The 14,736-nt window shown below is 38.2% G+C and overlaps 1 protein-coding gene across 7 annotated transcripts in view; it reads right to left on the reverse strand.

Annotated features, from left to right (window-relative positions):
* tbc1d4 (TBC1 domain family, member 4) overlaps positions 1 to 14,736 on the reverse strand; it is a 33,254-nt gene that overhangs the window by 6,344 nt on the left and 12,174 nt on the right. Inside the window, exons 5-16 of one of the 7 annotated variants that reach the window (XM_084421191.1) lie at positions 14,160 to 14,292; positions 13,979 to 14,070; positions 13,770 to 13,880; positions 12,997 to 13,116; positions 12,399 to 12,449; positions 9,410 to 9,615; positions 6,527 to 6,676; positions 4,083 to 4,234; positions 3,578 to 3,787; positions 1,332 to 1,493; positions 398 to 556; positions 1 to 125 (exon numbers count right to left, since the gene is read on the reverse strand). The exon at positions 1 to 125 is cut by the window's left edge and continues 120 nt beyond it. In XM_084421191.1, coding sequence (XP_084277317.1) covers positions 1 to 125; positions 398 to 556; positions 1,332 to 1,493; positions 3,578 to 3,787; positions 4,083 to 4,234; positions 6,527 to 6,676; positions 9,410 to 9,615; positions 12,399 to 12,449; positions 12,997 to 13,116; positions 13,770 to 13,880; positions 13,979 to 14,070; positions 14,160 to 14,292 — 1,671 coding nt within the window. Of the gene's footprint in view, positions 126 to 397; positions 557 to 1,331; positions 1,494 to 3,577; positions 3,788 to 4,082; positions 4,235 to 6,526; positions 6,680 to 9,409; positions 9,616 to 12,398; positions 12,450 to 12,996; positions 13,120 to 13,769; positions 13,881 to 13,978; positions 14,071 to 14,159; positions 14,293 to 14,736 lie in introns of all 7 variants that reach the window. The other 6 variants (XM_084421189.1, XM_084421192.1, XM_084421190.1 and 3 more) reach the window with 6 other exon arrangements.

Raw genomic sequence — 14,736 nt, forward strand, 5'->3', positions numbered from 1 at the left:
ACTGATGCCCTGGCAGTAGCCCACCTCCGTGTCCAGCAGGGAGTAGGCCTTTAGGAGATTGTACAGAGACAGCTGTCCAGCTCCCAGCTGAGCACTGAAATACTGGTGCGTTGGGAATGTCCGGCCTGGAAAGGGGAATATCACTTCAGTAATGTGCTGGGTCAAAAATATAACACTATTCTGATGTCCTGTGAATTTGCTGCAACAATATAAAAATATACAGTTGTATAGTCTGAATTGAGATTTTATCATTTCTGATAGTATTTTATGATATTGTCAGTCACATTTTATATGCGATTTGACATTTAATTAACAAATAATATATTACAACTTTGAAATGCATTCCATGTATGTAGTTTATCAGTATGCGTATTGCCGTGCTTGGTTGGATACAGACCGAGGTCGACCAGGATGGCGTGTTGCTGTGCTGTGAGCTGCTTGAGGAGATCTTGATAAGGCGTTTCAGGAGACTGCTGCCGCTGCGGCAGACGGTGACGTAGACGATACTGCTGGAAGAGGAGGAGCCACACCTCACCTCGCCGACTTTTGGGGACACCTACAGAACACACACATACAAACTAACTAACTGAGGGAAATCTGAGCGTTATTTAGAAGAGCAAAACAATTTCATGTTTATTTTAATCTACACAGTACAATTTTTATATATATATATATATATACACTGTGTGGGAGAGCGGCCCTTGGCCTCGTCCTGCTCACCACAATATAAAATGTATATATATATATATATATATATATAATTTTCATTTTTATATATATTATAATATATATATATATATTTGAAAGAAGTCTCTTGTGCTCACCCAGGCTGCATTTATTTGATCAAAAATACAGTAAAAACATAAATACTAATATTCATTTAAATATTAATATTAATGCAATTTCAAATAACCTTTTTTTATTTTAATCTATTTTAAAATGTAATTTATTCCTGTGATGGTGAAGCTGAATTTTCAGTGTCAGTGACACTTTCACTGTGAAATAAATCACTGTCACATGGTCCTTCAGAAATAATTCTAATATGCTGATTTGGTGCTCATTAAACATTTCTTATTATTTATGTTGAAACCAGTTGATAGAAAGTTCAAAAGAACAACATTTAAAATATTTTGTACAATGTAAACATTTTTACTGTCCGTTTTCATCAAATGAATGTGGCCTTGCTAAATAAAAGTTCATTTAAAAAATGAGTTTACTGACCCCCAAACTTTTGAACGCTAGTGTAAGTATTTCTGTAACAAGTGTAACAACAAAAGATGATGTAGAGTAGCACGCCAGAGACCAGAATCTCTGAAGTAAATAGTTTTTACCCTGGCAGATGGCACTGTTGATCTCTTCTTTGTCCCACTGTACTTTAGTGCGGCAGGGGCTGCTCAACTTCCTGTCCCACAGGGCCTGCAAATCTTTGGAGCACTGACACACTTCCTGGTAGTCCAGCTTCATTTTACGAATGTGCAATTCATCACGGCTGGCTGCAGGTTGAGAAAACTGTTTAGCATTCATTTATTCAGACCAACATCAGAACAACTAGTAATATTGCTTTTATATTCTATGTATAAATACATACATACACTTTTTTTTTTTATTAAAATCAATTCATATTTTTAAAATAATATTGTATCAGTATATGATTTATAAAATGTATGTTCTTTAAAACAATTAATATTAAAAAAAAAATTACATTAATCAGATTATTTAAATAATATTTATTAGCAATTTGCGCTGGTTTGCCACTTGATATTCAATGTAAAATATGGGTCCACAAGCAAAACCAGTTGAGAGCCATTCATCAAAGTCATGCATACAATAATTTTCAGTTTCAGTTTGTAAAAATAAAAGTGCCTTTACAGCAGTGCATGTACAATGGAAGCCTCACAGGCAAGCGCACATCACTGTCAATAAAATGTAGCATGCTGCTGATAGATCAAGGAATTTTAACCATTTCCATAGCCACTTTAGACAAGGTTCAAAGTATACCAAGTCATGGCATGGCCTTTTACAGTAACCTTAAAGCATCACAACACATTTGTACTATCCAATATAAAAGCATATATGAACAGATGAATAAGAGAACGATGCTCTGTTAGACTCCAGATTAATGCAACTCTGCAACTATTGCACTTGACAGGAGAAGATGATATCCTGTACATGTAGCTATCTGCCTCATGCTGGTTTGTATACTACAATGCAGTCAAACAATGATATCATGCCAACAGCTGCCTGAAGTTCAGCCTGTTCGGGCAAGATGTCAATGCCATGGCTGTATTTTCTTACCTTCTACAATGACACGTTCATTCAGTTCGGCCCATCCAAGAGCACACAAAAACAGACAGAAAACATCAAAAGTAAAAGGGTAGAGGAAGCGACTTGAGTCTCATGCGTGATGCAGTTTGGCCAACAGAGGGCAATGTTTCACATACTTTTTGCTTTGCTCTTCCAAAGCAAAGTTGAAAATACACAATATTAACCTTTCATAATGTGTTAAAGAGATTGAAATACTGACATTATTAAACTATATCTGAAAGACTAGAGCTATTATGTAGCCCAGAGGTCACAGGACTGAAAGTGCACTCTTAAAGAACGTGAACGTCATCCAGACATTCCCATCTATAATTAACTTTGCTCCAGAATGTAAAATTGAGGCAGTGACACTTGCCCCTCTTAAAATAAGGCCATGGCAAAAACAACAGTCTAATCGGAGTGGCGGGAGGAAACACTCCCTCTCCTGTGACTCCACAATGTACCATGAACACTGGACTACTCCTGAAGGTTTACATTTTTATGCATTTGGCAGACACTTTCATTCAATGTGACTTACATTGAGACTGACTTGTACATACTTTAGGTTTATTTTATCAGTGCATGCATTCCCTGGGAATCAAACCTATGACTTTAACCTTGTCGTAGCAATGCTCTACTGTTTGAGCTACTGGAAATATTTGAGTTAACCTAAAAATGAAATTTCGGCCGTTATTTACCCACCCTTATGTTGTTCCAAACCTGTATGACTGACTTTCTGTTGAGCAACACAAAAGGAGATGTTTTAAGATTGACAGATAAGCCTGTCAATCTTAAGACCTCTTTAATATATCTAAGCCAGTGATGTTTTAGTATTATTTATATACTATTATAACATTTAGATTTAGATAGATACATCAGATATTAAGTTATGCAAAGCAGGCCTAAAATCAGACTTGCTGGTCAGAGTGGTTTTATAAAAGTTTAAAAAGGCACTACAAAAATGTCATACAATAGCTTTTTCACGCATGCACATTTTCAAACTCAAGCATTTTTTTTTTGGAAGCCCCTGGTGACTCCATTCATTATTTGGTAAAAATCTAGACAAACAATAATTCTCCTTTTGTGTTAAATGAAAGGAAAACTCAAATGGCTTTGGAATGAGAAAATTATGACACGATTGTCTTTTTTGGGTGAACGAACGGGCACCCAGTGTAATGGATCTGCACGTTATGAGCGAATCCAAATGAGAGAAAAGTTCAATTATGAGAGAGAGAGAGAGAGAGAGAGAGAGAGAGATACAAGTAGAAACACTAACCCTCCAGGCGCTGGTTCTCTTTCTCCATGCGGATGAGCAAAATCTGTTGGTGGATGGCTTTCTTCCACAGGGCCCTGTAGTCAGCTGGGCAGCGCCGGCCCTTCTCTCCACCAAAGCCCTGCTCTGGGGACAGAGGGCTGGCCTGAGGGTCTTGATCCAGGTTCAAAGCCCGAGGAGAAAGTGGCAGCAGCTCCCGGCCATCCATGTGGTCTGGAAAACAGCAGATGCTGACCAAAATGTCTAAGATCCATGCTCAAATGGCATGGAAAGACAATAAAGTGATTTAAAAAATGGAGTACTGTGCATTTCCCTGACAAAAAAAGTAACTTTTAGGGTGTTTCTTTTTCTTGAACCTCAGCAAAAGGGAGAATTATCTTGAAGTTCAAAAGCATGCAGAACAATGATTTATAATGCAGTGTTGACTATAAATAGACTGCTGGGAGAACAGGGTGTAATGTTGCACCTGTCTGCTTGTCTGTGTGTACACTCAAGCATGTGTACCTACCCACGTTTTGCATAGAAGCGGAGGGTTTGTTCATGGGTGATGCCACCCTCAGGAAAATCTTCTGGCGCCAAGAAACTCTGCGTGGAGGCAGCAAGGTCAAAGAATCTGTGCTACAGCCTGACAGAGACCTCTTCCTGCCCTCCCCATTACCACTGCAGGAAAACAAAACAATACACGCTTATTCAAATAAGACAGGCCGACATTTTTTTTTACCATGTGCTCTCAAAACAGTTGGTCAAACCAGTTATAAGCTAAAAACAACATACATTTATGTAACAAGTTCATTCAGCAAAAGCTCATAAGCAATAAGAAGCAGAGCGTTTAGAGGTTCATAATAGATGTTAATTGGTTTCATGCATAAGCTACATAAAACACAGATTACCTGTTTTGAGGAATGAGAAGAACTATTAGGAAGTGAACAGAATGAAGAATAACTGAATAATGTGCATTTGTGCAACACATGACTCAACTTATGTACAAAAACAAAGAAAACAATCTTACAATATTACCGTTTTTACTGTAATCAAATAATTGCAGCTTTGGTGAGCATAAAAGACTTGATGCTCATTATTATTAATGTCGGAAAATGGTTGTGCTATTTAATTTTTTAGGATTATATGATGAATAGAAAGTATTATACTGTATTATATACATATATATATATATATATATATACACTGAAGTTTAACACTTAGAATTAGGGTTTATAATAACTTTTAAAGCTGAAAAAGCCTAATGCTTATTTTGTCTATTATTCCATTAGATACGACATCTTTCAAGCCATTCCAAATCTAAGAAGCTTTATAGATTAATATCAGAGGCAGGAACAAGACGTGCTTAAAGTCTAATCAAATCTGTTTTATCCCCCAGGTCTCTGTCTATTTTCCCTGTACCTGTCTCTGTGCTTGGTTACCACAACAATACACAAGCAACAGCAAGGACAATTCAGACGGAGTTAATGAAAGCGTGAAACAGGGTTGAATGTTATGCATTAACCCTGGACCAACCCTGGCCGCGGCTCAACAGACAGGTGTGCTGCACATCCAATTACAAAAGACAGCTGGTGACAATCAACATACAAAGAGGAGGACCCTCTCTACAATTTGTAGAAAACAGAGCAGGGCCAAGTGACATTTTAAATATCTCCTCCTTTCAGAGCACTCAAAGCATTGGATCATAAGAGCCTGCTATTTCAAAAAAAAATGAAGGGCGAATACACATCAAGGAACATCATTTATCAGGGATCCCAAGTTAGCTGTTGTTCAGAAGAAGGAGAGCTCATAGTTCAAATATTATTGTCCTGCATGCAAAGAAACCCTTGGGAGAGGGTCTATATTCCACACAAGTACTATTCTAATACACTCGCCCTTGACAACCGCTGCTTTATATTCTACTTAATAGCGTGGATAACAGGAGCTTTGTTAAAGGGATAGTTCTCTAGACTCCTTTACTAACCCTCGTTCCAAACTTATGACTTTCTTTCTTCTGTGGAATATAAAAGAAGATATTTTGAGAAACGTATCAATGCTTTGTCCATACAATGGAAGTCAATGGTAATTAACACTGTTTGGTTACCAACATTTTTTTAAATATCTTCTTTTGTATTCAGCAGAAGTCAGTCATACAGGTTTGGAATTACATGAAAATTAATAAACAAAGGCTTTCGCACTGGGTAGTTTATAGGAACTCAGTTATAGGAACTAGCCGAGAACTACATTTTCACAGAGGGCCATTTTACTGACAAAGACAGTCACTTACATCTTGTCACTCTGGCTGTTGTGTGGGACGCCATCATAAAACTGGTTGACAAGCTGGTCTTTAATTCCAAAACCACTCTAAAATCAGCCTGACCAGCAAGTCTATGATTTTAAGCCTGCTTTAACTGAATATCTGATATATCTATTCTGAACTATTTCTAAACTATTTACTAAAAAGAATCAGGTCAGGTACAAAAATCAGTCGGGTAAAGAGAGAAATCAAATCACCACAGATGAACTAAAGATCATCGCAATTGTTCAAACCAACCTGGCAATGCTTTTCTCTTAAAAAAGAATTCTGAATTATTATCCAACATAAAATATCATAAATTCTCAATATTTAAGCACAATATATTCTTAATATTTAAGCACTGTAGAGTATAGATGAGAAGAGAGTTCTGTGACAGTTGACGGATGCAAAATAGATGATAAACGCTTTTGTTTACCATTAGTTAGTAAAGACGCCAACATGCAATTGAGGTTTAGCATCCCTCTTGTCCAGTGGACAATGACAAAGTCCAACAATGTTGACAGAAAGATAGAGTAAGTTACAGAAGTGGTTCTTCTTAACTGACGACACAGTGACTGAAGCCTTTGGGTTAAGAAACAGACAGGTGCAGAGAAGGCCGCTATCAACTCGAACCTCAGGCACCCCCGGGGGGAAACGTGATCGACGCCCCCTCTCACCTCTTAAGACTCCCGTTGTCCGACAGGGAGGCCAGTGAGCCAAGGGAGCCCTGGTAAAAGCTTTTCAGGAAAGTGGGGGTGTGGAAGGAGGATGAGAGACTGAAGTAGGAGTCACTCTCAGAGACACTGCGCACTCTTGAGATACCAATACTGCTGAGGGAGCCGAAACATAAAAGGCCCACGACAAATACACATTTCATTACAGAGGTCTAAACACGGCCATGGAACCACAGTCTAGAACACATGAGCGCTTCTGAGCAGATGAAAGATCATAATTTTAGGTTTTGCCTGATTACTGGAGAATTTTTTACTGTTACTTTTTTAAATGCTCAAAAAGTAAAAGCTCTGACAAAAATACATAAGCTCTCAGAAGCATATTATCATTTTACCTATATTAAATCGATTACAGCCGACAATTTATCGGTACAGCATTGGTTATATTTAAATGTATATATATATATATATATATATATATATATACACATATATAAATATATATATATACATATATATATATATATATATATATATATATATATATATATATATATATATATATATATGTATATATATATATATACATATACATATACATATACATATACATATACAGTGAGGAAAATAAGTATTTGAACACCCTGCTATTTTGCAAGTTCTCCCACTTGGAAATCATGGAGGGGTCTGAAATTGTCAACGTAGGTGCATGTCCACTGTGAGAGACATAATCAAAAAAAAAAATCCAGAAATCACAATATATGATTTTTTAACTATTTATTTGTATGATACAGCTGCAAATAAGTATTTGAACACCTGTCTATCAGCTAGAAGTCTGACCCTCAAAGACCTGTTAGTCTGCCTTTAAAATGTCCACCTCCACTCCATTTATTATCCTAAATTAGATGCACCTGTTTGAGGTCGTTAGCTGCATAAAGACACCTGTCCACCCCATACAATCAGTAAGAATCCAACTACTAACATGGCAAAGACCAAAGAGCTGTCCAAAGACACTAGAGACAAAATTGTACACCTCCACAAGGCTGGAAAGGGCTACGGGGAAATTGCCAAGCAGCTTGGTTAAAAAAGGTCCACTGTTGGAGCAATCATTAGAAAATGGAAGAAGCTAAACATGACTGTCAATCTCCCTCGGACTGGGGCTCCATGCAAGATCTCACCTCGTGGGGTCTCAATGATCCTAAGAAAGGTGAGAAATCAGCCCAGAACTACACGGGAGGAGCTGGTCAATGACCTGAAAAGAGCTGGGACCACCGTTTCCAAGGTTACTGTTGGTAATACACTAAGACGTCATGGTTTGAAATCATGCATGGGACGCAAGGTTCCCCTGCTTAAACCAGCACATGTCAAGGCCCGTCTTAAGTTTGCCAATGACCATTTGGATGATCCAGAGGAGTCATGGGAGAAAGTCATGTGGTCAGATGAGACCAAAATAGAACTTTTTGGTCATAATTCCACTAAACGTGTTTGGAGGAAGAAGAATGATGAGTACCATCCCAAGAACACCATCCCTACTGTGAAGCATGGGGGTGGTAGCATCATGCTTTGGGGGTGTTTTTCTGTACATGGGACAGGGCGACTGCACTGTATTAAGGAGAGGATGACCGGGGCCATGTATTGCGAGATTTTGGGGAACAACCTCCTTCCCTCAGTTAGAGCATTGAAGATGGGTCGAGGCTGGGTCTTCCAACATGACAATGACCCGAAGCACACAGCCAGGATAACCAAGGAGTGGCTCTGTAAGAAGCATATCAAGGTTCTGGCGTGGCCTAGCCAGTCTCCAGACCTAAACCCAATAGAGAATCTTTGGAGGGAGCTCAAACTCCGTGTTTCTCAGCGACAGCCCAGAAACCTGACTGATCTAGATCTGTGTGGAGGAGTAGGCCAAAATCCCTCCTGCAGTGTGTGCAAACCTGGTGAAAAACTACAGGAAACGTTTGACCTCTGTAATTGCAAACAAAGGCTACTGTACCAAATATTAACATTGATTTTCTCAGGTGTTCAAATACTTATTTGCAGCTGTATCATACAAATAAATAGTTAAAAAATCATACATTGTGATTTCTGGATTTTTTTTTTTTTAGATTATGTCTCTCACAGTGGACATGCACCTACGATGACAATTTCAGACCCCTCCATGATTTCTAAGTGGGAGAACTTGCAAAATAGCAGGGTGTTCAAATACTTATTTTCCTCACTGTACATACATATATATATATATATATATATACATATACATATATATATATATATATATATATATATATATATATATATGTGTGTGTGTGTGTATTTAAAGTGATTAAAAAATATAAATTCCTTACACTATAAAACTAGAGCAATCAATTGAATGTCTTGATATTGCACAATTCATAATTTTTTTTAAAACTGAACTGAAGCCCCCCTGACCTATATACTAAATTCCTAAATAATATTAAGACTCAATTATATAATGTCCTCAATTGGGGGAAATTCTCAGTAAAGGCTGATACTGGTTAAATTTACTGGCATATAATATAATTAATTAAATTAATTTTCAAATAATTGACAGACTCCCATCAATAAAATGTTGATTCATTAAAATAAAATATCATAGGCATCACATTCTCTAGATTTAGTAATTTTTTACTAAATTAGTGCTAAATCCAACAATACACAGACATGCCACATGCACTCTTGACCATGTAAGCATTCATGCTAAAATTTGAGATTATATGTATTGAAGAATATTTATGATTGTAAATAAACACAAGCGGTGTTCAGCACATCAGCACATTGCTGTGACTGTCTATACATCATATGACTGTTGAATAACAGAAGTAAAGATAAATGGCTTTATCACATGAGAGTAAACAGGAAGTAATGCATTACCTGCTCTGCAGCAGCTCTGGGGCCAAAGACTGCTGCCTGCGCAGTGGAGCCTTACAGGCCTGGGAGGAAACCTCAGTGAAGGAGATCTTCTTCTTGATGGGCGTGTGGCTGAAGGTGTGTGCCCGGCGACGGAACTGCGGGGCATCTGGGTCGTCCTCAAGGTAACTAGGTGGAGTCCCAGGTGGGGAGTCACCAGGAGAGTCGCCCTGCAGGGTGAGCAGATAATGAACTGGGTCAGCAATGAGTTGGACCCAACAACCTCAGATGATGAGATTATGTTTAATGTCAGACAACTCAGCTTATCAATGAGTCAAACCTCAAATTCAGCAAGGATCCATCCCAGACAGAAACAAGCAATTCACTGAGATATGAATGTACAACCTTCAAATTTCAGACAAAGCAAAGCAAAACAACTGACTTGACACCAGCTACACCAAACTATTGATTCTGAACTCACCCTGCATTTTCCCTCTCCCCGTCCTGTCTCGTTCACTTCCCCAGTCAGAAGTGGCTGGGTTGGCGGTAGAGTGACTGCACACTTTGTGATCTGTTGTATGTTAATAGTCTGTGTCACAGAGCCACATCACACACACATGAGCCGTTGGAGGTGGAACGCAGCACAATGGAGGTATTTGGCTGCTGTTTACTGTGATGGCTATAGGAAGGGTCTCTCTCTGGCTCTCTTCCTCACTCTGTTTCCTGTCCTTGTGCTATGGCAGTTCCTGAACCCATGCTCTCCTGTGAGTCAGTACACAGCAGGGCCAGGAAACCAGTAACGGCTGCACAACGCTCTCTCTCCTTTTACTCGCACAAATCACAAACCCTGTCCACTTCCTTCAGCTGCCTACAGCTAAATTTGGGAAAAACAAATGATCCAAACAATATAATAGCTCTCTTGGCATGGCTATACAAAGCGAATAGGAGCCTTCACACAGTGCAAGATTTGATCGATTTTGGACCAGTGATTATTCAAATGGCTTAGAAAAAGAGTTAGAAATAGTTTTAGCATAATTTGTTTATGTATTTTGTATACAAAATTATTTTGTATATTTTGTAGCATTTTTGGTTTGCACACATTTTGACCAATGAATCTCCATGATTTTTCCAGTTGTTTGAGATTTCTGAATAAGGATTGTAAAAAACAAAACAAAAAAAGAGGAAAATTCACTCACATTCACATTGCTATGGCCTGTGACTGTTTTAAAATTCACTTTTAAATGGTGCTTGAACATAAAACCAGTGTGTGTATACAACCACCCTATAATGGAAAAAATTCACCCACTCCTCTTTTTGAATCCCCATAAACTGTCTCAGAACAAGCCAAATTTGCAGATTCTAGCAGTGTCACATCACATGACCACTGGCGGACTCTGCCCTATTAGCATAGACCCCGTCCTGAGTGAGCTGTACACACTCCGCCATGTTTATCTCCTCACCAGAGCATTTAGCAGCAGCTTTCAAGTAAGACATGTATTCTTATTAAAACTACTAAAGTTATTCAGTCAAGATCAGGGAGTGATTTTCTGTTTTTCTTTTCTTGTTTGATGATTCATATTAACAGCATATATAGCAGTAGGTTCTGTATATTACGCTGCTTTCACTTTAATACACAGATCTAATATACATGCTCAGAAAAAACATTTATCAGAAGTTTAGACTGATATGGCTTTAAAACGCATGCAAATAATAAACTTTCATGATGATGAAGACCTGCAATGCCACGTGACCGTGATAGAGATAATCAAAACAAAACAGATGTTTTAGTTTTTGGCAGACTATCGGAAGCACACGCTGTAAAGACTCTGCCCTCTTCTGGAAAGTGGGGTGGGGAGCAGCAGCTCATTTGCATTTAAAGATACATGCATGAAAACAGTATGTTTTTCCTTCCACTCAAAAATTGCAATTTACAACAAGCTATAATAAATGATCTGTGGGGTATTTTGAGCTTAAACTTCAGACACATTCTGGGGACACTTATATTACACCTTGTAAAAAGGGGCATAATAGGTCCCCTTTAAGCAATATTTCATCACATAAATATTTTAGAGCAGAGCATAACTAGACAAATGGATATTCACTACATAAACTTCATAGTACATACAAGTTCATAAACTTTCCTGATATTTCCTGGTTTTCCATGACCTTGAGAACCCTGTATTTATTTTATTTTGGTTGATTATTATTTAATTTCATTCAATTAATTTTGCAACCACTTCTTTTAGCATTTGTACTGATATTTTTCGTAAAAAAATTTATTTAATTTTACAAAGATGGTTTAAAAAAAATTCTCAAAATATCTTCTTTTGTTCCACAGAAGAAAAAAGTCATTTTGAACAACATGAGTGTGGGTAAAGGATAACAGATTTTTTATTTTTGGGAGAACTATGCATTTAAATCAATCATTCTCATTGTTTTAGAGTAGACTCACTATATGATGATAACTCTATTGGAGTTACTGTATTCTCAGAAGTCAGAACTGATTCACAGTACATACAGAACATGGAAGAGAGCCATGAGTAAGGGACTGTTAGATTGTAACATGTTATTGAGAGTTGAAGTTTAAGCATGAGAGAAGGCTGCTCACATTGACAGTGCCTCTGAGGCCATGTGAGGACCCTGCGGGAAGGTAGAGCTGACTGATTTGTTTTCCATGGAGTTCAGAGACCCGATCTTACCATCACACACACCTCACATTTCACACCCCACCGAGACAGAGAGGTGGACAGGGTCAAAACAAGCCAACCCCAACAAGTGAGACCCCCTGATGAGACTGACAGGCCAGCTTTAATCATATTACTCATGCTGATGCTTAAGAACATGTAGTGTATTATAACACAGCATTGGTTTTATGTGGTGAATGCATGTGGTGGTAATTGACACCACAGAGGCATGCTTGCTGGCAGAGGCAGAACAGAGATGTGATTCTTGGCAGGGAGAGAACAAGAGCTGGGGTTAAAATGACAGTATTCACGTGTTGTGTCATACTCACGCGGTCAAAGCTTCCCATGCTGCCCAGGCGCATTCGCATCCGGTTGGCTCCCTAGGGAAGAAATTAAGCAACTTGAATGTCAGAATTTACATCTACACAGACTTTTTGAATAATGAATAAAATGAATAAAATAATCAACATGTCATTCATCATTCACAAACCTGTATGATTTCAGTCTTTCATGGAACACAAAAGAAGATATGTATAGTTTGAAGTATTTTAATGTTGCTCTTTTCCATGTAACAAAAGCAGATAGTGACCATCCAAAAAGGATCTTAATTTGAGCTTCACGAAAGAAAGAAATTCATACAGGTCTGGAACAACATGAGGGTAAATGACCGAAGGTTCATTTTTTAGTGAACTGTCCCTTTAACTGAACACAGACATCTAATGGAGAATTCAGGCTTAGCTGGTCTGTATCCTTATGCAATGATTATTGCTTTGTGAGTAAATACAGCAGATGGTTGAGTTATTATAGTACTGTACACAAACAAAGGTATTATTCATAGTACAAGGGTGGGTAAATGGGTCAATCCCCATTCATAGACCATTAAGACACAAACAGACAACACACACACACACACACACACACACATACCCGTGAGATGATGTTCTCCAGGGAGCTCGTCAAAGAACTCCGGGCTTTGTTCTTCAACAAGTCCAGTTTATTGCGGCCCGCACTGGAGTTATCAGAGGTCAGAGTGCTGCCAGAAGCATTCTGCTGTGACACAAAGGAATAAAAAGGAGTGAATAAGTGAGAATGAATGCCCTGTACGATTAGACAGTTTTCTGAGGAATGCATGTTCTGCACTTGGTGACATTTCACTTAATAGATTTTAAAATGATGGAAGCAAGACCACCAGGTATCAGGGATAAATCGGCACTTGTCTAAACCAACACTCTGCCACAGTATCCAAAAGAGCTTAAAAGCACAGATTGAGCACATTGGAAGCCTTGCCAACTATGACTTTCTCAGCAAACCATTGTTTTCACTGCAAAGTTCAAAGGGTAGGCAGATAGGATCGTTGTTTCCATAGTACCTTATAAAAATTGTCTGCATGTCTGTACATATACACACATTTTATGTATATAAAAGTAAATGGGGATCTATTTGATTTCATTTGAACTTTAAAAGCTTGATGAGAGAAATGTTAACAGAGGTGAACTACTCTGAAAACATACAGTCTTGCACATGTTTAGAAAGGCACCTGCATTCATTCAGGGGCTCTGTTCTAATCTCTAGCTTTATTCTGATGACTCTTACAACCTGTCTTATCCTATTAGAGGGAGGTCACAGTTTCATGACTCTGCAAGGCGGCGTGGGTGGGCGAAGTAAGTGGTGCATTTTTGTTGTTTGTGTATTTTTGCTACCTGTGAGACCTCTCCAATATGAACATGAGATTTCTGCTTGGTCTCACACAACTGTCGGAGGTGAAGAATCACAAGCTCGTTTTCTTCGTGATCAGATGCTGGCTTCATTTTCTAATGCATGAGAAAACATAAACTAAATATACAATAGAGAATTGGAATGAAATGATATTTAGTTACTTTGTTTGCAAAAAAATTCCTGGTTTGCCTACCTGCACCCGTTCGAATATGTTGACCTGCTCGTTGTCGCTCAGTTGGGACAGGTACTTCTGAATGGCTAGTTTCGCCCTGGGAGGATACAAGCCTGGGACATTGAGAGAGACACACACTGGAATATTGTGCTAAAACTGGGGCGAGTACATTGAGCGAGTCGATGGAAGCTGGTGGCTTTACCTTCTATTCTCTCACAGAGCTTGTGCAAGTCGTGCATTGGACAAGCCTCGCACAGTTTGATTTGGTTCTTGGAGCTCTGCATTGCTGCTGCTGTGGTAAATGCTTGTTTTAGGGTGAGCATTACTTCATCCACCTAAGAAAAGCATTTGTAGACATAAAATTAAAGTAAAAAAAAAAAACTCACCTTTAAAAGAATATTCTTGGTCAAACTTAAGCTCTACTCATGGCATCAATGTTGTCAAATACTTTGAAAGAAAAATAATTATACAGTAATAGACTTACAAAGTCATACTGGAGGATTTTAAAACAGAAATATGAAGCCTGTGCATATCATGTGCTTGTTATGGCCATGCAATGGCTCAGATAAAATTTGTAAGCAGTAGCATATTCTGCTTAAGAATTATGTTTACACTTTTGGTAAAACAGTTTCATATTTTAAACCTTTACTTATGGTGCTGTGCATTCAGTCAAAACATTTCATTTGTTTTGTTTTTTTTAGAAATCAAGGAAGCAGTCCACATTATTTTTTGGAGGTTATCGACAGCAAAGCATCCATATAGACCAAAAACAAGGAAAA

This window comes from Rutilus rutilus (assembly GCF_951802725.1).
Source record: "Rutilus rutilus genome assembly, chromosome: 10".
Classification (NCBI taxonomy): Eukaryota; Metazoa; Chordata; class Actinopteri; order Cypriniformes; family Leuciscidae; genus Rutilus; species Rutilus rutilus.